The 24,257-nt window shown below is 38.8% G+C and overlaps 1 protein-coding gene across 1 annotated transcript in view; it reads left to right on the top strand.

The window, feature by feature from the left end:
* KCNMB4 (potassium calcium-activated channel subfamily M regulatory beta subunit 4) overlaps positions 1 to 21,013 on the top strand; it is a 61,159-nt gene extending 40,146 nt beyond the window's left edge. The window contains exon 3 of the mRNA XM_049627420.1: positions 20,483 to 21,013. Coding sequence (XP_049483377.1) covers positions 20,483 to 20,651 — 169 coding nt within the window. The 3' untranslated portion in view covers positions 20,652 to 21,013. The remainder of the gene's footprint in view (positions 1 to 20,482) is intronic.
* The last annotated feature ends 3,244 nt before the right edge of the window (positions 21,014 to 24,257 follow it).

Consider the following 24,257-nt stretch of genomic DNA (forward strand, 5'->3'; position numbering starts at 1 on the left):
ATTCTTTGAATGTACCGTTGGTGGCAAAATAATACGCAATGCCAAAGGATTTGGGCCTTTGTATACACCGTGTCTTCTCCCAAGAAACTTAGATTCTAAACTCCTGTTCTTTCATGTCTTCTCAAAAGATACGTCTTTTTATTTCCCAGGCATGCTTAAGTACTCCCCTTTTATTACCTGTGCCCTATGTACAAATGTTCATTACATTTTGAAGTGCGTTTCAACGATAAGCAAACGACAAACGTTTACAGAGCACCTAGCATGCGTGCCTGGCATTGTGCTGGGTAATGGGACTACAGACATTAGCAGACAGTGTTCCTGCCGTCCAGCCTATAGCCAGCCAGCGAGAGCCACCGCATAAGCATAGCCCTGGTGCCTGCCACATTGTAGGTGTTCTGCAAGTGTTGTGGAATGGCTAACTGGAAGAGAATGAGAACCAGGAAGATCTTGTAAGATGCTCAAATGTGCATCTTTAAACGGCTCTTGTGCTTTAGATTAAGAGAGGACTTTTTTTTTAATGTTTATTTTATTTTATTTTATTTTATTTTATTTTATTTTGAGAGGGATAGAGTACATCAGGGGAGGAGCAGAGAGAGAGGAAGAGAGAGAATCCCAAGCAGGCTCTGTGCTGTCAGCACAGAGGGTGACCCAGGGCTTGAACTCAAGGACCGTAAGATCATGACCTGAGCCAAAATTAAGAGTCAAACGCTCAACCGACTGAGCCACCCAGGCACACCAAGAGAGGACTCATTTCGACCATCATGGCTGTTTACTTAATGAAATTGTAGGGTCTCTGGCCTTCATCTTGGTGTTTTGGTCAGCTTAGGCTAAATTATGCTGTGGTAACAACATGAAAATGTGTGTAGCTCATAACAGCGAGCTACCTGTCTGTCTTGGGTTATTAGCAGCTTTGCTCCATGCTTCAGGACCTTGAAGGCCTAAAGGATTGGCCCCTATCTGGGACATTAATATTAGTCTCATGGGAGAGGAAAAGAAAACAAATTTCCATAGGAATACCCATGCCTATAATTTTTAGTGATTTTCAAACTCTTTATCATGTTTAGTCCAACAATCTGATGGCTATTTACATGTATTTTCTTGAGTTTTGAATATTGCATGTTACCACAGTAAAGTCAAGTTACTGACACATCCAAGAGAAACTTTGACATTGACTGACAGGGTCTTTTTAATTACTCAAATTTAAAAAATTCTGTTGTACTGTAAGTCATCATTGTGTTACACATATTTCTCCATACAACTTCTGTTTTCTAAATAGTGATTTATCAATTAGGAAAAGAACTTCGCAATTAATTTGACTACTTTTACTGTGTAGAAGTATTTCAGTATATGTTCAATGTACTTTTACCAAGAGAAATAACCGCTTAACAGATTATAACAAAAAAGAAGATAGAGCTATTTTTCATGTACTCTTTACTATACATTTTAGGAGTTAGGATGAATGATTCATTGCTAACATATTTCTATCTTCCTACATGCAGCAACAAAGCATATATATGCTAATTTTCTAATTAAAAACCAATAATTTGGTGCATAATACATTTTAATAAAGTGGGTTCTTCACAATTGGGAAACTTATAGAATGATGATATTGTAATAGGAGGTAGCCCTGTTTCCTTTGAGCTTTTCCCTTGAGCTTTCCTTTGAGCTTTATATAAATAAAGAAGAAACGCAATTCACTTTTCCGCCACCCAGGATACATTTTTCAGATCTTCTCTTCGGAGCTGCCAAAATAATGGAGCCATGCTGCTAGGAGAGGTGTATGAAAGAAAATAGACTGTGGTAACTGGCTAATTTTCTTCATTGAAGATCTAATTATAAGGAATTGGTCTTCACCAAATCAGACATTAATGATGATATCCTAGGAGTATGTTGTGGGATGGGACACAAGATCTTTTTCAGAGGTTTGGGGAAATACAGAAGGTCTCTTCACCTGCCTGGGCTGTTTGGTATTGACTTCACTAGGCGCTGGCTGCCTTTGCTAGTGTGCTCAATGTGGGACAGCGCTATGTGTGGGAGCAGCAGGGAAAAGCATCTAAGTGGGGGTGGGGCAGGTGAATTGAAGGAGGAACCACCAGTGACAGTAGTTAGGTGCACAGGAGCTGATTGGACAGGCTAGCGATAGATACTTAAATAACTAAGCAGGAAGAAAAGAAAGTTTAAAATGACAAAGAATAGTGAACATGGTCACTTTCTCTTAGAAATGTTCTGAAAATAGTTGTCACGATCTGTAAGAATACAAGCAGATACATATGACTGTTGATGCAAATAACTCTATGGTGTTTACAATTTAAAACAAGTATATGTAGACTTTGAAAGAATTCCTATGAAGTCTAAGATCTTCCTTTCCCCCCCTCCCCCTCCCCCAGATTTGCTTACCTAAAACTCTATGGCTTTGGATTTTCATTCCCTTCTTATTTTCTTTTAAAGTTTCTTTATTTATTTTGAAAGAGAGAGGGGGAGGAGCAGAGAGAGAGGGAGAGAGAGAATCCCAAGCAGGCTCTGCACTGTGAGTGCAGAGCCTGATGCGGGGCTCAAACCCAAAAACGGTAAGATCATGACCTGAGCCAAAGTCGGACTCTCAACCAACCAAGCCACCCAGGCGCCCCATTCCCTTCTTGTTACACTAACATTTATGGAGTTTTCACTTTGAGCTTAGCACGGTGTGCTGCTCTTCTAGGTGTGGGGAACCACTGGGTAAAAAATCCAGGCTTTGTGGAGTTGGGCAGACCCACTGAGACCACGATTCTTTGTGGGGGTATTTGCATTTGAGTCATGAGTGGGTGAGGGGGCCCTTATTGTTCCGACCCCACTGATATTTTACTAGTTAAGGAGGGCCTGCCATCTTGATTTTACGTCAAAATCACGGGGAACATGTTTCTCAACCTCCTTTTTTAAATGCCACATTTCAACTGCACACAATGTGCCCAGTATTGTTCAGATGGTAAGAAGACACGTTGACATTTGGGGGGATTCCTTACCCGCCTTATTTCCTTGAGAACCAAATTCTGAAGCTCTTGCCAACTTTACAAACACCCAATGGAATCCCTGCTCATATGCATATTTTGGGTGCATCAGTATGTTTGTCATTTCTCCCTGGAAACGGTTTCTCACGCCCACGTTGCAAGTGTGTGATCTGTGATTATATCCTCTGCTAGTTTGCAGTGTCCTCTTTGCCTGGAGCAAGGGCTGAGAACATGATTTAGCTTAGAGAGATGATAGAAAATGTGGTTGTTAAAGTGATCTTTCAGACAAGTCTTTTTATATGTGTGCAGTTACTATGCTGGGTGCAACCCATGACTTCATTCTCCTGAAACAGTGAAGTAGGTTTGAACATCAGGATCTTAGGATCATGGTTATTGAATGGATATAGAAGACACTGGCTCAACTTTTTGAGCCCTTTGGTATCATCTTATGTAATTTCAAAGGGGAGCCACTACCCTGTTTGAAGATTTTGAGAAAAAAACACATAATTACTTTGCTCGGTGACTAGCCTTTCATTGTGTGCAGGCTTTTCTATAATTAGAGCTTCTCTCTTCTACTTTGGTTTTGGCTTCACAAAGTGAATAAGAGGCCCTGTTGTTTTGTCTTGAACAGTGAGGAGAATGTTGGGATGTCATGATTTAATTAGCGCTGTTGTTTCCAGTCTCTTTCAGCCCTAGCTTGTTGAGGAAGTCCCGTCTGTATCACCATATTCTCAGATATGCTAGATTACAGTGTGTTTCCTTGATGTTTAAGAATTAGTTCCGCTACATAAGGAATTGAAAAACAGAAGGGCATTTTGAGCATTAACGTCATAAATCAAACATTTTCCATTTCCTGGGGATGTTTCTCCAGGAATAGGTATTGCTGAGATGGAAAATGGGCTCTGAAAGACTTCCTTTGGGAACATAATGGCCCACCCTTAAGCTTCCCCACTTCTTGCTAAAATCTGATTTAATAATACATTTTCAATCTTCAAATATGAGAAAAAATAATTGTATGGGATAATGTGAGTTTTTAAATAGTAAAATGGATTAAAGAAATTATAAAACTGTTTTTATAAAATAGAAATAAAAAGATCAGAAATCAACAGTATTAAAATGACATGAAGATCTGGCTAAACTATATACTTATTACTTCTCTTTCCACATGTGGAAATTCTACCTCACTTTTTAAATTCAGAATTTAAAAAAAGATCTGAAGGATAGCTAATGGAGAGAAAGTTTGGGAAGGTCAAACTTACGATGTAGCATATGATTGTGGTTAAAATTAATACGGAGAACCATTAGTGACATATTGTTTCATGAAAGATCTGAGTAAAAAAGAATCAAGAATCTTTGAACACTTGGTAAGGAATAAAATTTAAAAGGGAATTGCAAAGATGTACTACTAAGACAAAAAGTAAATCCTGTAGTAAACAAGGTGTCCATTTTTTAGGGAGGATTCCAGTGATGTATTGTATTAAAATTTTCAAAGTTCCATGACTGATTCGATTAGGGGCAGCAGGTGGTAAAGGAAGTAGTGGAGCTCTAAGCAGGCAAAGGCACAACGGAAGGAAAATGTTGCGGATGAAAAAAAGAAAAGTGTTAATATCTCTGGGCAGGTGTGTTTTATAGTGAATGCCTTTATCATAATAAAAGGACAGATGTTGGGAAAAGATCAAAAAGGCTAACACTCTTTAGCCTTGATTTGTATCTTTAATTGAAGTAGAGTTGACACACAATATTGTATTAGTTTCAGGGCACAACATAGTGTTCCCACAATTCTATACATTATGAAATGCTCAGCACAGTAAGTGTCCTTACCATTCGTTGCCATACAAAGTTATTACGACATTATTGACTGTATTTCTTGTGCTGTGCTTTTTCATCCTTGTGACTTATTTATTGCATAACTGGGAGTTTGGACCTCTTAGTATTTTTTTTTTTTTATAACTCAGGTGGGGATAATAGAAAGGAGTTTATCATCTAGTGCTTTTTTGGGGGGATGCTTCTGTTGATGATTTAATTGTGAATGACTAATTAGGGCCAGGGGTAGAAGACTAGTGTTAGTAAAGAACTATTTATAATATAAGATAGCAGGTTATGGTAGTGTGGTTGTCTAAATACTAGCTCCCGAAGGTGTCCACATCCTACTCCCCATGGATTTGTGTCAACATACCTTATTACCTTACATCACCATAGATGGTAAAAAAGACTGCAGATGTGATTAAGTAAAGAGTTTTGTTATGGAAAGTTACACCCTAAATGTAATCTCAAGGTCTTTATAAGAGGAAGAGAGGAGGGGTAGTGGATGTGATGATGGAAGCAAGAGTGATTCCAAGAAGGGGCCATGAACCAAGGAATACAGGAAACTTCTAGAAACTGGAAAAGGCAAGGAAATAGATTCTCTTCTAGAGCATCCAGAAAGAACAGTCCTGCCAATACCTTCAGATTTCAGACTTCTGACCTCCAGAAAAGTAAGAGAAGAAATTTGCATTGGTTTAAGCCACTAAATTTGTTACAGCAGGAGTGAAAATATACAGGCAGTAATTTATAGAGAGGTCTAACGGGTAGTAATTTATAGAGAGGTCTCAGCGTAGCTGACTTTTACAATGAATGTCTGTGAGCTTTCCTTCAACTCTTAAGCTTTGAAAATGCCACAAATTTTCAAAATCTCTGGTTCCGTGTTGTTACATTCTGTGGGTAGACAAATTCATCTCTCCCAAGTTAGGAAACTTGGATCTGGGCTTTATTTAAGGCTATAATGAAAAAACTCATTTCTCTCCCCACTGTGTGTCTTTACTCCTCATACAGAACACTTCACTTCTTTTTTTTTTTAACATGAAATTTATTGTCAAATTGGTTTCCATACAACACCCAGTGCTCATCCCAAAAGGTGCCCTCCTCAATACCCATCACCCACCCTCCCCTCCCTCCCACCCCCCATCAACCCTCAGTTTGTTCTCAGTTTTTAAGAGTCTCTTATGCTTTGGCTGTCTCCCTCTCTAACCTCTTTTTTTTTTTTCCTTCCCCTCCCCCATGGGTTTCTGTTAAGTTTCTCAGGATTCACATAAGAGTGAAACCATATGGTATCTGTCTTTCTCTGTATGACTTATTTCACTTAGCATAACACTCTCCAGTTCCATCCACGTTGCTACAAAGGGCCATATTTCATTCTTTCTCATTGCCACGTAGTACTCCATTGTGTATATAAACCACAATTTCTTTATCCATTCATCAGTTGATGGACATTTAGGCTCTTTCCATAATTTGGCTATTGTTGAGAGTGCTGCTATAAACATTGGGGTACAAGTGCCCCTCTGCATCAGCACTCCTGTATCCCTTGGGTCAATTCCTAGCAGAGAACACTTCACTTCTAACACTTCTCATCACCAAATGTGTAGGATTTTTTTTTTCCCCATACCAAGTGATTCTCCATAATACCAGCCGGGTATTCTACAATGTAAATCAGTTCTGACCCTATCTACGGGAAGATAGTAATCAGATCCCACAGGTAAAGGGTTCAGTCCCAGAAGACTGCCCCCCGACTTCAAACTCCAGTTGTAAGTATTGGGTCCCTAGGTTACCCACAACTTTTGTCCAACGTGGCTACAGATTAGAGGATCCCATGACTTCCCCCTCAGTTTGGATTAATTTTCTAGAATGGCTCACAGAATTCGGGAAACACGCACATTTACTAGTTTGTTGAAAGACATAACAAAGGATACCTATGAACAGCCAGATAAAGAAATAGAGTGAGGGCTGGGAGGGCTCCCAGTGTAGGAGCTTATGTCTTTGTGGAGATGGTGTGCGTCACCCTTCTGTTGTGCATGTGTTCACCAGACGAGCTCACTGAACCCTGTACTGTTGGGATACTTATGGAGGCTTTATCATGAAGCCATGATCAATTATGAACTCTGTTTCCAGCACCTCTCTAGAGAGATGGGAGATAGAGGGAGGGCAGTGGGGCTGAAAGTTACAAGCTTCTAACCATGGCTTGGTCTTTGTGGAGATCAGCCCAGCCGCCATCCAGCAGCCCTTCACGTGCCCTCCTAGAGTCTCCTCATTAGAACAAAAGATGTTCCTAATTCTCTTATCACTTAGGAATTTTGTGGGATTTTAGGAGCTGAGTTCAGGAACCAGCGGCCAAGACCAATTCAGATGTGTCTTACTATCTCACAGAGGCTGTCTATGTTGTACATGGTTTTATAGAGAAATGCTTTCCACAGAAATACCCTCATTTTCTCTCCTGAGAAGGGTTTTATTTCCCATTTTACAAATGAGGCAGCTGAGGTGTAGAGAGATGAGTGATGGGCCCTAAGTCAGTGGAGACTCAGAACTCCTACCCGCTGTGTTAGGAAAATCCAAATCTAGTGTTCTCTCTGGGGACCCACAGCTCCCCCATAAGACCTGTGCGTCTCTGTCTGGAGATCTCATTATGTTGAGGAAGCAGTGATGATGTGATGAAAATTTCATAGAGCCCTATTCTTTCCACTTTAATGAGAAAAGGAAAGGTGGGAAATCAGTCCTGTTTTGGAAGTAGAAATACTCTTGCCTGTGGTTCCCCTGTAGCCAGTAGAGGAAGTCCCTTAGACATGTCATCTCTTACCATCTCCTGGCTGTCCTGGGTTTCAGCTGTCCCGGTTTGGGTCATAATGCATTTTAATAATAACAAATTTGTTATTAAAATAAAATGTTTTATTTTGACTAATAATATTTTAAATTTTTTTTTTCAACGTTTTTTTTTTTTTTTTTTTTTTTTTTTTGGGACAGAGAGAGACAGAGCATGAACGGGGGAGGGTCAGAGAGAGGGAGACACAGAATCGGAAACAGGCTCCAGGCTCCGAGCCATCAGCCCAGAGCCTGACGCGGGGCTCGAACTCACGGACCGCGAGATCGTGACCTGGCTGAAGTCGGACACTTAACCGACTGCGCCACCCAGGCGCCCCGACTAATAATATTTTAAAGATGAAATAGAATAGAAAAGTATTTGTCGTCCATGGAGAAGAAAAATGAGAGCTGATCACTTGTGGGTTCTCTCTGTGAACACTGTGTCATTTGTCCTAAGAAGGGAGCCTGTCTGTTTTTGTTCTGATTCTTCCTTTAAACCCAGCTCTAATTACCTTTTTCATTGTCTGCAGCATTTCTCCCTGGCTTCCTCTTGTTCCGATTTTGTCTTCCTGACTGTGTGCCTGTAGCTTCGTGTCACTGCTGTTTATTCACCCTTGGTTCTGCGCCCTCCCTTCCATCTCTCTTTAATTTTTTTAATGTTTAGGGCCAGAGAGAGGGAGAGAGAGAATCCCAAGCAGGCTCCACGCTGTCAGCACAGAGCCTGACACGGGGCTCAAACCCATGAACTGTGAGATTGTGATCTGAGCTGAAATCAAGTGTCAGACACTCAACCGACTGAGCCACCCAGGCGCCCCTGGAGTGTTTTTGGCTTACAGAAATGTTTATGTTTCTCTTGTTGGATCATCTGTCTTTTCCTAATGGCTTTTGCATTTTATTTCTTACTTAGAAAGTAGGGTAATCAGAAATTTGCCAAATTTAGCAAATTAAAATATAAGACACCAGTTAAATTTTAATTTCTGATTAACAGTGAATAATGTCTTAGTATAAGTAAATATAAATAGAATACTTGGAACATACTAATACAAAAAAAAAATTGAAACCCATTTTTTTTTCTCATTCCAAAGTTATTTTCTATAACTCAGGTGTTCTTCTAGAGCATTCATGGTTTGTTTTGTACAACTAAGTTTTTGATATGTCTGGATTTTCTTTTTTTGTTTTCTTTCTCTTGTTTTTTGGAAAGAAGAAGATGGGGAGCAAATGTTTTTTTTCTTCAAATGGCCAGTATTGTCCCAACACAATGTATTGAATAATCCATCTTTTTCACACTGATTTAAAATGGTATTGGATTTTCACTTTAAAATTGAAACCACAGGGACACCTGGGTGGTTCAGTCGGTGAAGCGTCAGACTTTGGCTCAGGTCGTAATCTCGTGGTTTGTGAGTTGGAGCCCCGTGTCGTGCTCTGTGCTGACAGCTCGGAGCCTGGAGCCTGCTTTGGATTCTGTGTCTCCCTCTCTCTCTGCCCCTCCCTGCTCATGCTCTGTATCTCTCACCTTCAAAAATAAATTAAAACAAATTTTTTTTTAAATAAATAAAATTGAAACTACAAAGTACATACACAAGGTGAGAACTATTATAAGAATTATCTTTGTCTCAAATAGAAGAATGTAGGTTTCTTCTTTTCTCCAGTATATCTGCTTAAACTCTAAATTTAAGCAGTTTGGCCAAAGAATACCTGTGGCCCTATGTGAAATAAATAATTTACCTGGTAACTCAGAGACGCCACAGACCAAGCTGCCATGAAGAACAGTAATACATTTCTTAAGAAAAGCTCACAGGAATTGCTGGACCAAAACCGTCATCTGGTTTACAAAATCCTTCACTTCTCTGGTGAAATAAGCCAACTGAAAGTCATGCTGTCCATCCAGCATTCCCGGTCACTGACACAGGTGACTCTTCCTAAGCAGCTTGCGGGGGCAGGTGGGATAGGAAGGGGATTTAATATAAATTTAATGCCATTTCTTGCCTCATCTCCGAGAATATCTAGATAATTTAAAAATTCTCTTTCCATTTTTTTTTTCCTGATAGAAGAACAACAAATGTTGTATAATTAAAACCTTCTTATACCAACCTGCTCTGCCTCAGAGTAAGATGGATTCATTGGTTTGCTTTTTTTTTTTTTTTTTTTTAAGACAACAAGTCATAAGCTTCTTCTTGGTTTGCAGGCCTTGCCAGTAACCCCTCTTTCTTTCTGAGCACTCAGGAGACGTCTTCTCAGGCAGGCAATATCCCTAATAGGCTCCTTACCTCAGGGTTCTTCGAATTAGGTTGGGAAAACAGACAGATATAAAAAGTAATTACCACACAGTGTGAATAAAACTTTAAAAGAAGTGTGTTCCTCTGGGAGCTCAGGGCTGCAATGGTTTCACCGGGCCTCTGCTTTATAAGACCTAAGACCTTGTACTTGTAAGGACAGCCATCTTAACCATCGGAAAACAGTTGCTAAACCCAATCTTCAATTGGGCAATTTAATGATGTTAAATGATGGCTTGAGAGAAAAATTTAGGGGTAACTTCTATTTGTGTTTCTAATCAAGAGATTAGCGTTGTTGAATTTTTTTCCTGATGCACGTATTAGAATTGAAGGGAATCATTTGCTGGTTAGACCTATGCTGTTTCTTCCTTTAAGCCGCCTGTAATAGGACCAGAAAGCAGACTACAAAGGTATAAGCGGACCAGGGGGAATGAAGACATCTATACCAAAAGAAATTATAATTTGATTAAAGGAATTTCCTGTGACTTCAACCAGACAGTCGTAGACTGTAGAAGATATTTGCAAATGATACATTACTGCCAACATTTTAAAATCATCTTCTGAGTTGTGAACCCCAAATTTGTAATGATAATCATTATTATTACCACCCCTTACTGAATATTAAATACTCATTATTAGGCAGTCATCTGCTTAAACACTTGGCAGACATTGTCTCATTTACTCTTCAGGACTATCCTGGAAGGTAGATATTATTATTCCCACTTTATAGATGACAAAATTAAGACAGGGAGGGATTAAGTATTTCTTTCCTTTTTTCTTTCTTTCTTTCTTTTTCTTTCTTTCTTTTTCTTTCTTTCCTTCCTTCCTTCCTTCTTTCCTTCCTTAAGTATTTTTCCTAAAATCATGTTAGCAAGTTGTAAAGCCCATATTTAAACCCAGGTTTAACCAAAGTTCATGTTCTGAAATACTCCCCTACACTTCTAAGGCTACTTAGGACTTACCATCAGGGTGGACTTAAGGTACAATCTTTCCTATTTAAAATTAATTCAACGCTTCATTGCTCCAAAATAACACACCTGCCAGTTTGCTGTATATCTGGCCAAAGGCAAATGTAAATTTTTCTCTCTAGAAACTGCAGTTCTGGGGCTTGATTTAATTTCCTCCATGAAGAATAGTCAGGCTTGAGGAACAACTCTTATACAATTAAATATTACAGCTGTAAGTTCACCTAATTGGAGAAGATAGTTAAGAAAATGTAAGTATTTATAACATTTTTACATCTATAAACAGCCTTTCATCCATTGATAAGAACCGTCTGCAGACCAAAGCTGTGATATTGATATAATACTTCTCAAACTTTTAAAAGCCCTTATCACAGTATCATTGCTGAAATCAAGTTGGCAAAAATGCACTCATGATAGAACAAATCATCGTAAAGAATACTGCAAAGGATCTCCTTGTTCCGGTCTCCGTATTCCCACTGTAATTTATACCATAACTTGATACAGCTTTCAGATTAGCTGTTCAAGTGCCTTCCTGTGGTCATTTAAGAAGACAAGCATACTTTTCTGTTGCCAAGGTTTTATAATTGCTTCAAACAGCAACTAAACATATTGGCTAATTACTCTCAATAAGGACAGCTTTATGCCAAAACCAAATTCAATGTTTTTATCATTTAATCTTCAGTGTCTTTTGGTAGAAAAAAATCTTTTGAGGTCTTTTAAAAATCAACAATCAATAGGTCAAGTCAGTATTTTCGTGGGATACATTTTAATTCAGTCTCCTTCTAGAAAGCTCATAGCATAGAGTATTGCCAAAATTGAAAACATTTATTGATACCCACATCAAGGTTTTCCAGCTTAGAAATCAGTGGTCAGCAGTTCCTGCCTGAAAACCTTCTATGACGTAGTCTCCTCTTGTGGCATTTCAATTAAATATCTGTTGATACAGGCACATGAAAAGATGCTCAACATCACTCCTCATCAGGGAAATACAAATCAGAACCACACTCAGATATCACCTCACACCAGTCAGAGTGGCCAAAATGAACAAATCAGGAGACTATAGATGCTGGCGAGGATGTGGAGAAACGGGAACCCTCTTGCACTGTTGGTGGGAATGCAAATTGGTGCAGCCACTCTGGAAAACAGTGTGGAGGTTCCTCAAAAAATTAAAAATAGACCTACCCTATTGACCCAGTGCAATAGCACTGCTAGGAATTTACCCAAGGGATACAGGAGTACTGATGCATAGGGGCACTTGCACCCCAGTGTTTATAGCAGCACTCTCAACAATAGCCAAATTATGGAAAGAGCCTAAATGTCCATCAACTGATGAATGGATAAAGAAATTGTGGTTTATATACACAATGGAGTACTACATGGCAATGAGAAAGAATGAAATATGGCCCTTTGTAGCAACGTGGATGGAACTGGAGAGTGTGATGCTAAGTGAAATAAGTCATACAGAGAAAGACAGATACCATATGTTTTCACTCTTATGTGGATCCTGAGAAACTTAACAGAAACCCATGGGGGAGGGGAAGGTGGGTGATGGGTATTGAGGAGGGCACCTTTTGGGATGAGCACTGGGTGTTGTATGGAAACCAATTTGACAATAAACTTCATAGATTGAAAAAAAAAATCTGTTGATACATTTGAGACTTTAGAGAAAACTTTCAAAGGCTGTCTGAAACCTAGCTCCAATAGACAAAATTATCTGGGAATGAATGCATGTCAGGTTTTCGGTTTTCGTTATAAAGTATCATTTTGTCACTTCCGTGTCAGGACTCTAACCTGACAGAAGATGCTGCTCCCTTCAACCAGCCACATAGAATGCTTGTCAGTGATTCCAGTCTTGAACAATTTGCTCTTAAGTTATTGTCAAAAACCAAGCTGATACATTTGATATTTAAAAAGCATTAAGTCACTTATTTCCAGATGTGAGTAATCATTGGCATCACCTGGAAAGCTGTTTAAAACCTCAGTCTGATTCAGTAGATCTGAGACCTTGGAATTAGTATTGTAAAAATTCCTCACATAATTTCATTAGCTAGCTTTGTAGAGCTGCTCTTAGCCTTTCAAATGTGTTACACAGATTACTTTATGTAAAAATACACACCATCTCATTTATTAAGTGTAGCCCTAGCAAAGCATTTGTTCTGATGAATTGGCATGCTTCCTTTTTTTTTTTTCCAATCTAATGGCAGCTGTGTAACTCATCTCTGTTCTTTTTCCCTTGGGTACTGGGATGCTCAGAGGTTAAGTTCCACTTATGCTTAAAGCAGGAGCTTTTCTTAGCTCGGACTTCCTTTTTTTTTTTTTTTTTTTTTTTTTTTTTTTTTTCTTCTTAATTACATTGTATTTGCTCTTTACTGTCAGTTTAAGGGTTTTATTGTACTTAGGTCTTGTTTTTATTGTTACCTCTTTAAGATTCTTTCAAAAAGTAGGTCATGTTATAAATAATAAGCAAGGCTTAGAGCAAGAATAGAGAGGACCTATTCAGAAGATTTGGAGGATGAAATCATTACATTTTTCATGTCATTTGGCTGTGCTTCTATGCCAGAGGCCTGGCATGTTGGACTGACATTATGCCTAAAGAATTATGTTATGGTTGTGATATAATGAAGCATTTATTGACTTTAAGATTGCAACAAAATACATACATAAGTGCAAGTTCCTGTAATGATGTAGTATATTATTTCTCATGGAAATATGGATAAAGCTGACAACTAAAAAAGTTTTTAAGGTTTATTGAGTACCTGATATGCAAATGTAGATCATTGATATATACCTAAAGGGTTTAATGAGTGCTCTAAAGATTGACAGAATTTAGCAAGATAAAATAAATTTAGCAACATGTGCAGAAAATAAGACAAAGCATGAGGGGTCTGACTGGCAAAAAAAAAGTTGTATGATCTTGCTAAGGCAGGCCAAAACTTGAACTTTCTAGCAGTCTACATGAACATGAAAAGGAAAGTTCTTAAGTAATAAATCTAAAAAGATTTCTACTTCCTGTACGATCTCATAGATCATCATCTTTTCTCTTCACTGGTACAGTTACCATCACGGGATACTAGTAACTTATTATGCAGTTCAGATTTTTACATGAACTGGTTGAGATAAGTTAAAGTTTAATTTTCCAGCCTAAAAAAAAAAAAAAAAAAAGAGGTCACATTTTTCTCTCACTGTCAGTGAACAGAACAGGTATTGAGAATTAGAAGAAATCTCATCTGGTGAGGCAAAGTCAAAGGGAATATATTTTTTATATTTAGGATGACGTATACCAAATTTTTGTCTTTTTTATCTGGTACAACTAGGTCTACTGCTAGCTGATAGGGTGCCTTTTTGCCAATTAGGACAAAAGCCCCCTCTGAGCAAATCTAGTATCAGGGCTGGATTTCTACCTCCCATGTTACCTCCATTACCCCTCACCTCACCCCTTCTCTCCTCCAGTCTTATTCCAGGACATCTTCATGCACCATACACTCTGCACAAGAGCATGTGGAGGCCATGACAATAACCCGGACATAAGAATCAGTTAAGACAGTTTCCGAAATAGCCAGATAAGTAGCTCTATGTTTCACACCAATTTTTTTTTTTCTTTTAAACTATTAGAGCTTTACACAGCGCTTCCTAAACTTGATTATGTATGAGAATCACCCAGGAGCTTCTCAAAAATGCAGGTATCTGGGTCCTACAACCCCTATTCTGGTGTAGTCAGCCAGGAGTTGAGATTCAGGAAGTTGCATTTCAGCAAATACCAGAGGTGGCTTGAATTCGAGAAAAGCCAGCTGAGGGGTAAATAAATAGTACAGGTTTGAAAGTCATACAGATAGGGTTTCCGAATCACTGTGTCATTTCAAGTTGTGTAATCTTGAGTAAACTAATCTTTCTTTGCCTTAGTTTCTCTTATTTTAAAATGACAATGAAAAATTTGGCCATCACAGGGTTATTTTAAGGATCAAGTGAGATTAAACACTCTATCCGAGCACCTGAAGGGTAGTAAACACTTAACAAATGCTAACTATTTAACAATGTACTCACAATATACTTTCAAGGCTCTATTCAGGGTAAGTCCAACCTTTAGGAAAGTATTTCTAAGGGTACTCGTAGCACTTCTCTTGTTTTATGACACTTGTACCCACCCCCTCTTAGGATTTAAAAGTGCTTGCTATTAGTATTTTTACACACCCGAAAGAAAATACCTTGTTTACTTTTTTGAAGTCCTCAAATTCAGAGTAATCATCTTTTTTTTTTTTTTTTTTCCATATTGCCTTCATCCTCATCACTATCCTGATTATACTACATCGTATTCAGATCTCATCAGGCCATGTATCCAGTTTGCCAAATATTGAAAATAGTAATTTTTTTTAAAAGAGTTCCCCTTCAGTCCTACCATTATAGATTTATGGAAAACTGAATTCTAAACCCAAAGCTGCCTCATAAAATTGGAGGGAACTGAGGTAGTGGAGTGCTTTAAATTAAGACACTAAAGTCCCAGTTAAATGAACCAGACTTTAATTACATCACAGGATCAATTTAAAGATAATCTCAGTAAATCCTATTAACTGAATGATAAACTTAAGCATTACTATGCTGAGAAATCATTTTTTCCTACAGGGGAGGAAAAACTTTTCCCTCTACCCTTCTTAGATTCATAGGCTAGGGCTCTGTAAATTACACCGACAAAAGACAGATTAAGAAGAGAAAAACAGAAGTTTATTAACATGTGCATCATGTGTATATGTGGAAGCACTCAGTGGTGCATAGCTCAAAGAGGTGGTTAGAACTTGGGCTTATATAGCATCTTTAAGTAAAAGGCAATACAGGGCACCTGGGTGGCTCAGTCAGCTAAGTGTCTGACTTCAGCTCAGGTCATGATCTCACAGTCTGTGGGTTCAGGCCCCACATTGGGCTCTATGCTGACAGCTTGGAGCCTGGAGCCTGCTTTGGATTCTGTGTCTCCCTCTCTCTCTGCCTCTCCCCTACTTGTGCTCTGTCTCTCTCTCTCTCTCAAAAATAAATAAACATTTTAAAAAAATTTTTTTAAAGAAAAAGGCAATACATATTTAGAGAAGTGATATGACAAAGGAAAAGGACTTTGAGTTTCTAGGGCAGCAAAATGTAGAAAGGTAAATATATGGGGAAACTGATGGAAAGTAAGAGCTAGTTAGGAAAATTTGTTATATAATTTACTCTGGTGCCATTTGGGGGCTGATAAAGGTCTAGAATTGTCTCCAAGGATTAACTTTTGTCCTTCCTGGAAGAGAGAGGAAGAAAGGCACCTTTATAAATGTATGTCTTGCTTTTAGGCAAATAAGAGGAGGTCAGAGAGCTTTTCTTATCTCTGTCTCTTTTCAATTACCTTCAGCTCAAAATAACCTTATGCCAAAGTGGCACATTCTGCTACCCTTCCTTCCCATTGAAGGATACTATGGGGCATCTTAGAACTGTATGAAATGGAAACAGACATTAATTATTTTTAAAGAAATATGAACATTTTTATATAATATTTCTGCCTCAAAGACTGCTTTGAAGCTGCTACGGATTCAACATAGCTATCTCCAGTGAATGATGTTTTGTCACTTGAAATATTAAAATAAAATTTTGCCCCAAGGGCTCTTATAGCAGTTGGAATGCCAAGAAGTTTCTAAATAAAACAAATATCCGGGTCCAGCATTTTCAGTTCTTATTTTCACTCCTCCTTTCCTTTTTACTCACATTCTTTTTTTATTAAATGTTTCAGGAAATATGTATAGTGGTTCCAACTACCTTCATCTGTGGCTATTTTCCTGGTTCAATTGTACAGTATTGTGGTAAAGGATTTAGTATCATTAATAGTGATTCAAGAAGGAACACAAAAGACGATACTCAATGAAGCATTTTACTGGAAAATTAACCGCAAAACACTTATGGAAATTACATGCAAATTACTTAAAATAGTGTTGAAAATACAAGTCCTTAACCCCCCCCCTTTTTTGCCATTTTCACCGTTTTTAAGCATACAGTTCTGTGTATTAAGTGCATTTACATTTTTATGCACTCTCACCCTTTTGGCGAAGAATGTAGTTCATCTTTGTACCAATAGATTCTGGAGGAGTAGAACTGTCCAAGAAAGAAGGGGAAGAGAGCGAAGGGGAAAAGAAGGTGGGAAGGAAGTGAGGGAGGAAGGCCATCCCAAGACAGATTTAAAAAAAAAAAAAAATCAGTAATACTGCAGTTTATCTTATTTTATTTTTTATTTGAGTATAATTGACACACAATGTTACATTAACTTCAGCTGTACAACACAGTGATTCAAAAGTCTATATGTTATGCCATGCTCACCACACATATAGCTACCATTTGCCACCATACAACACTATTACAGTACCATTGACTATATTCCCTAGGCTCTGCCTTTCATTCCCATGACTTCTTCATTCCATAACTGCAAGCCTATACCTCCTACTTCCCTCTACCCATTCTGCCCATCCCCCCCGCCCCAAACACCTTCTCCCTGGCAACCATCAGTTTGCTTTCTATGTTTATAAGTCTGACTCTACTTTATGGTTGTTTATGCTTTTGTTTTGTTTTTTAGATTCCACATATAAGTGAAATCATGTGGTATTTGTCTTTCTCTGTCCTACTTATTTCACTTAGCATAAAACCCTCTAGGTCCATCCATGTTGTTGCAAGTGGTAAGATCTCATTCTTTTTTATGGCTGTATAATAATTTATATATTTCCACCACATCTTCCTTATCCATTTGTCTATCAGTGGACACTTAGGCTGCTTCCATATCGTGGCTATTGTAAATAATGTTGCAGTAAACATAAGAGTGCATATATCTTTTTCAATTAGTGTTTTTCCCCCTATTGGGTAAATACCCATATTGGATCATATAATATTTCTACTTTTAATTATTTGAGGAACCTCCATACTATTTTCCACAATGGCTGCACCAATATACATTCCTACCAGCAGCTCACAAGGGTTCCTTTTTCTCCACATCCTTGCCAATCCTTGTTATTTCTTGTCTTTTTGATTTTAGCCATTTTTACAGGTGTAAAGTGATATTTCATTGAGGTTCTGGTTTGCATTTCCCTGATGAGGAGTGATGTTGAGCATCTTTTCAGGTGTCTGTTGGCCATGTTATTTCTTTTTTGGAAAAATATTTGGGTCTTCTGCCCATTTTTAGTCAGATTATGTAATTAATTAATTTAATTTTTTTGGTGTTGAGTTGTATAAGTTCTCTTTATATTTTGGATATTAATCCCTTATTGAATATGTCATTTGCAAATATCTTCTCCTATTTAGTAATTTGCCTTTTTGTTTTGTTGATGGCTTCCTTTGCTTTGCAAAAGCTTTTTATTGTGATATGGTCAAGGCAATCTTGAGAAAGAAGAATAAAGCTGGAGGTATCACAATTCCAGATTTCAAGATGCACTATACTACAAAGCTGTAGCAATCAAAACAGTATGGTACTGGCACAAAAATAGACACATAGATCAACGAAAGAGAATTGAGAACCTAGAAGTAAACCCATGCTTATATGGTCAACTAATCTATGACAAAGGAGGCAAGAATATACAATGAGAAAAAGACAGTATCTTCAAGTAATGGTTCTGGGAAACCTGGACAGCTACATGCAAAAGAATGAAACTGGACCACTTTCTCACACCATACACAAAAATAAACCCAAGATGGATTAAAGACCTCAATGTGAGATCTGAAACCGAGAGAGCTTTTACTTCCTTTGCACACTCTGGTGGAGGTAGCTGACAGCTGTGAGTTCTTGTGGCTGGGAAAATAATGGTGGCAGTGCTGGGGGTTGGGGTTTTAAAGACTGTAACATATGACTTAATTATATTGTGCCCTGACTGTATTTGGACCTAGGCCTCTACTGTCTACACTCAAGGCTTAAGGTTCTTGAAATTTTGCATGGATAACATGTTGAAACAGAGACAGTTTCCCGGTCATCAGTAGCAAGTGGTTATTTAGCAACATCTATGTGTAGAGTAACAGACAATGACAAAGTCGAGGGCCTTCCAGGAGAAAAGGATATGTACATTAACATGTATCATAAGTTAATGATAGCACAAGTCTTGAAGACAATGTGTTGCTACAGGAATTCAGAAAAAAGAGTAACTTCTGCAAGCTGGAATGCTTTTTGCTTAATTGTTACAATGACTCTGCATTTTTCTAGTACAAATTTTAACTGAAATAATATGAAATAAAATGTCAATAAAAATCTCACTTAATGGGCAAAATCTTAAATGATATTATGCACAAAAAAGGGGCAAGGATTATGTAATTTCAAAGCTAAGCTGCAAAACTGTTAATGCTGCATGATGGTTGCATTATAGGTAGAAGAGAAATACCCAACATCCTTTGTCAATCTTCTGGAAAAATTGATCTTGAATTATGAAAGCTGTGATCAGTGAGAGCTCCTCAAGAAGGCATTTCTTTGTTAAATGCACTGCCCTTGTACTCTAAAGATTCTGATGTTCTTGAGGGCAATTGAATTAATTGTTCTGCATCATTTTCTTCCTTGTCTGGAGGAAGGCACTGCTACTCTAGGATAATAGAACAAACCTGGGGCGCCCGGGTGGCTCTGTCTGTTGAGCATCTGACTTTAACTGAGGTCATGATCTTACAATTCGTGAGTTTGAGCCCTGCATCAGGCTCGCTGCTGTTGACATGGAGCCCGGTTCAGATCCTATGTCACCCCATCTCTCTCTGCCCCTCCCCCACCTGTGTGCGCTCTCTCTCTCTCTCTCTCTCTCTCTCAAAAATAAATAAACATTAAAAAAAAATGTTTTTTAAATAGAACAAACCTTCCTGGGGATGAAATCACAAAACGTAAACCTCTTGTATGAAAGCTAAAGTCCCACGCTCTCTCTCTAATGGCCAGAGATGAGAAATCATGGCTTGTGGAACACATCTCATTTTTACTTCTTGAGAATGAGACCAGTGCTGGAATTGAAAGTGGGGTTCTGTGTTGGTAAGATAGAAATATATTGCTAAGACTTTGCAAAATTTATCAAGAAAGTAGTCAGTAGTTTAAACTGATGACTGATCCCACCCAGAAGCATGGAAAAATGCACTAAATCTAACCATTTCACTCATCTGTTCATTAATAAAAAACCTTCACATAATGGAGCTGAGTTGACCTGAAGACTACACCACAGATCTTTCTGACTAAATTCAAACAGCGACTTTATTATTTTTATGAATTAAGATCATTTGGGTCCCATCTAAGTGCTGAGGTCTACTTTGGGTTTGAGAATGTCAACCCACAAGTAATTTTTTAGACTGATTCATGTCACTTTGACCAGCATTTATTAAAGGGTGAATGAGAAAATGGAATATGTTAGACAACTTAAAATGCAGGAAAATAGTAATGTAAAAGATTGCTACACTTTGACATTTTGCAACGTGTAAATTATATTATAGATAATATGCAAATTTGTACCAATTACTTGATTCAAGACCTCAGAACTTTTGGTAATGGATTTGAACCTCAAAATACAGTATTTATAGCCAGAGCATGGTCTTCACTTTCAATGATTATTCCCTTTGGGTAGAAAGCAAGCTGAGCTCCAGGGTGTAGATTTATGCCATGCCAAGGCAGTTGACCACTCTTTCTTTCCCATTCTCCACTGTCTTGCAGACCAGATGATGTGCTCCTTCATCGCACGCATGATGAGATTGTCCTCCTGCATTGCTTTCTCTGGCCCCTGGTGACATTTGTGGTGGGCGTTCTCATTGTGGTCCTGACCATCTGTGCCAAGAGCCTGGCAGTCAAAGCAGAAGCCATGAAGAAGCGCAAGTTCTCTTAAAGGGGAGTAGGCTTGTGGCAAGCAAAGCACAGAAACTGCGCTCATCGGCACACATCTACCTGCGGAGGCTGTTTCCTGGTGCAGGAGATGGAAGGGGCTACAAGAGGTCTCTGAGAGGCTCCTCCCTCAATGGCAGCAGAGACCGGCACAACCGGAAGACTTGGAACCTCATAGATTGTATGCCATGTGTCGTAGCGATGGCTGAAGGGTCAAGCTCTTAACCGTATGGAGTAACCATTTCAGAAAATCCTATAAGAAGTTAATTTTCTTTGGAAAGTAACAGTATATAATTGTACAGTGTAGTATACAAACCATTATGATTTCTGCTACTTAAAAACATTAAAAGAGAGTGGTCTGTGTTCTTTTCTATTTCTTTTTTTTTATGTTTAGAACACCACGGTTTTAAAAAAGGGTCTTGGTTTCATTTGATTCCGCGAGATGAAACTTGCACTTAGAGATAAGGACCCCTGCACAAGTCTTGACCTCACAGTACGATCCCCAGTTTCCATTATTGAAGAATACCTTTTGACTCCTCGAAAAAGGAAAACTGCGCTGTTCCCTCAGTCTTCAGTCATTTCTGTGACTCTTCATCAAGGGACCCTCAAAGATTGGGAAAACATATCCTCCAACACTTCCCTTTGCCTCTCCACTATTTTTCACCAAATTATCTCTTAAGAGAGGGAGACGGTTCTGAACAAGGTGTGTCCTAGCTCTAAGAGCACTGAGCTCCTTCATTCACGCGTCCATGTTACATTCGACGGATTTCATCTCTGTGCAATAGAATGGACATGATGTGAAGGACACGTGTCAGCTTAGTTAACTGCTGTTTTCGTTCCTTTTCTCTTTTAGCTCAGAAAAAAAAATATTCAGAATCAGCTCAAGTATTTTGTTTTTATTTTCTTTGTCTTTGCCTTGATGTTTTCAGTACTACGTGAATGCCGCTGCAGGTGTTTGCTGGGACAAACCTGGAGATGCAACCCAGGGTTCATCACTGCTGCTGCTGAGCTTCCTGGGCCTTTCTCACGAGGGCACTGAGGAGACTGTGCTTCTTTGCATCTGTTGACAAATGCAGATTCCAAATATCAGTCACAGGTATCGGTGAATATCCTACTTACCCAGGTAGTTACCAGACAGAATCAAACCTTTGCGTCGATGAGATGTACATTTTTAGTGAAGGAACAATCGGATGATATGGTTTCTTCTTGCTCTCTTCCATTATTCTTCAAACATGCTTCTATGAGAATAAAGGCAAACTGGAATTTAAGGACAGTACTCGCTTAGGGCTCTAGGAAAGATACATCTTAGTGGAATGATAGGCCTCTGACTTTTAGTTCACAGACTGCTCTTTCCTTAATTTTAGAATACAAGTCATTGACAGAGCCATAGTCTTCTATGGAAGGGTGTTGGATGAGTGTGACCACCTTTTTCGAATCCAGTGTTACAAGTTTCATTGTGAAAAAGGCCTTGAACACACCATCGATGATATCCTTTGAGGCAGCTCCATCCTTTGAGACTTCAGTGCCAGTTTTCTGTTACAGCATCCCTGTTGTCTTAGCAACACCATGAACCGATCTGAAACACAGTTACTCGAATGGAAAGCCGAGAAAATCATCATCTTTGTGTTACATAGTGGGAGAGGAAGTCTGCTTTATCCATTTTATCTTAATGCAATAATCTATGATTAACCAATTACAGAGAATAGATAAAAATAGTGCATGGACATATGTGATGTGTAGGGAAAAAGGAAAATTGATATTTATTGATCTGAGTTTTCATTTATCAGTTTGATACTCATACATTTGTGTTAATTAATGCCTCCATTTAGACCCAAAGAATATACATGACTGTATTCTATAGGTTGATTTTTAAAATATTTTTTTAATGTTTATTTATTTTTGAGAGAGAGCAAGTGAGCGAGGGGTAGAGGGAGAGGGGGACAGAGGAGCTGAAGCAGGCTCTGTACTGACAGCAGAGAGCCTGATGCGGGGCTTGAACTCACGAACTGTGAGATCATGACCTGAGTTGAAGTCAGATGCTCAACTGATTGAGCCACCCAGGCGCCCCTGTAGGTTGATTTTTTGAAAAGAGAATTCATGAAGTCACATGTAGTTTTAAGGTCTTACTTGCTTATAGCCAGTTAAATTTGAGGCTCCTTATACTTGTTGTTAAAGCTAAAATCCAGAGGAAGGGGGGTGCATTTTTAAGATTATCAAAAGGTAGAGAAGCTTAGCTTCTTAATAGAAGTGAGAAAATGGTCAAAGCTGCTGTAACAGAGAACCCAAAATACCATGGCCCACCTGAGAAGTTATTTCTTCCTCACACAGCAGTCCAGAGGCAGCAGAGAAGTCCAGGGCAGTTCTGGTTCATATGGTAATGGAGGGACCCAGGATTCCTCTACCTTGTTGTTTTTTCATTACCAAGAACAGTATTCATTCCATGGTCAAAATTGACTCAAAGAATCACATCTGCTTTGCAACCTGGAAAAGCAAGGAAGTTAGGAGCTAGCTCTTTCTTTTTAAGGAAATTTTACCCATCACTTTTGCTCACAGTTATTTGTAAATACTTACTACCTAGCTATACCTAGCTTCAAGGAAGGCTGGGACATGTTTTCTTCAGCTAGATGGACCTATGTTCTACTAAAACTCCAGGGGAAGTGTTCTAGTTCTAAAAGGAAAGGGGAGAGAAAGACTACTAAAGGATGGGAATGATGGATAGCTGTCAATGCCCTATGCCATGATGAAATTCTGGACAATTACAAAGATCCTCTGCCCCCCCGGAAATAAGGTTCTTGGTTAAACCTTCAATCTGCTGTCTTGGAGAAACTTGTCCATTGTTCTCTGTGACCCCTGGTTTGATCTCTAGGAAATTCTTGCTCATTAAACCCATAGCCACATCAGAAACTTTTGGGGTTTATCACAGCTTTTGCATGTTCCTAGTGCATATTTGTAGACCTAGATTTCTTTAGGGATTGAACAAACAGGCTTTTGTAGGCCAAGATTATAGTTTATTTGGCTGTGATAAAGAGGCTGTCTCCATTTTTTATGTTTGACTGCTGATAGCTTTCATGCCTCCTCCCTATTCCCCTTTCCCCCTATGCTTGACATCTGGGCAAACTGGTTAGAAAGGCTGGGTGCCTCCTTCCAAGTGGGAAATTCAAACCACACAAGGCTGGCCTGCAAGCAGGATTATACGATAAGAACAAAAAAAAGCCAAACCAGTCTACTCATTTTTGGACCTGTGTGGGAACTGTCCTGCTCTCCCCATAAAGTCTCATGATGTGAATAACAAAGTTTGTACCCTCTTGATGTGTGAGTGGTTAATAGTATTGACATCCAAACCAAATTTGGGGTTAGGGAGTGCATCTGAGGGGTGCCCACAACATAGGTGATAAAATTTCATCCAGAAAGTTTCTATTTGCTTCCAGTTAGTTTGTGTCAAAGTGACCACTGCCAAAAGTCTCCTCTTGTTATAGTTGTTAAACCAGCAGCATTTTACTCAGTCTCTGCTTGTACCTCCAATCCTCAACTTAATGGCAGGCACCTGGAAGCTTTCTGGAACAAGTTTAAGTGGGAATGCAACAACATTTATCTGATTTTTTCTGCTGAG

This window comes from Panthera uncia, chromosome B4 (genome assembly GCF_023721935.1).
Source record: "Panthera uncia isolate 11264 chromosome B4, Puncia_PCG_1.0, whole genome shotgun sequence".
In the NCBI taxonomy this organism is placed as follows: Eukaryota; Metazoa; Chordata; class Mammalia; order Carnivora; family Felidae; genus Panthera; species Panthera uncia.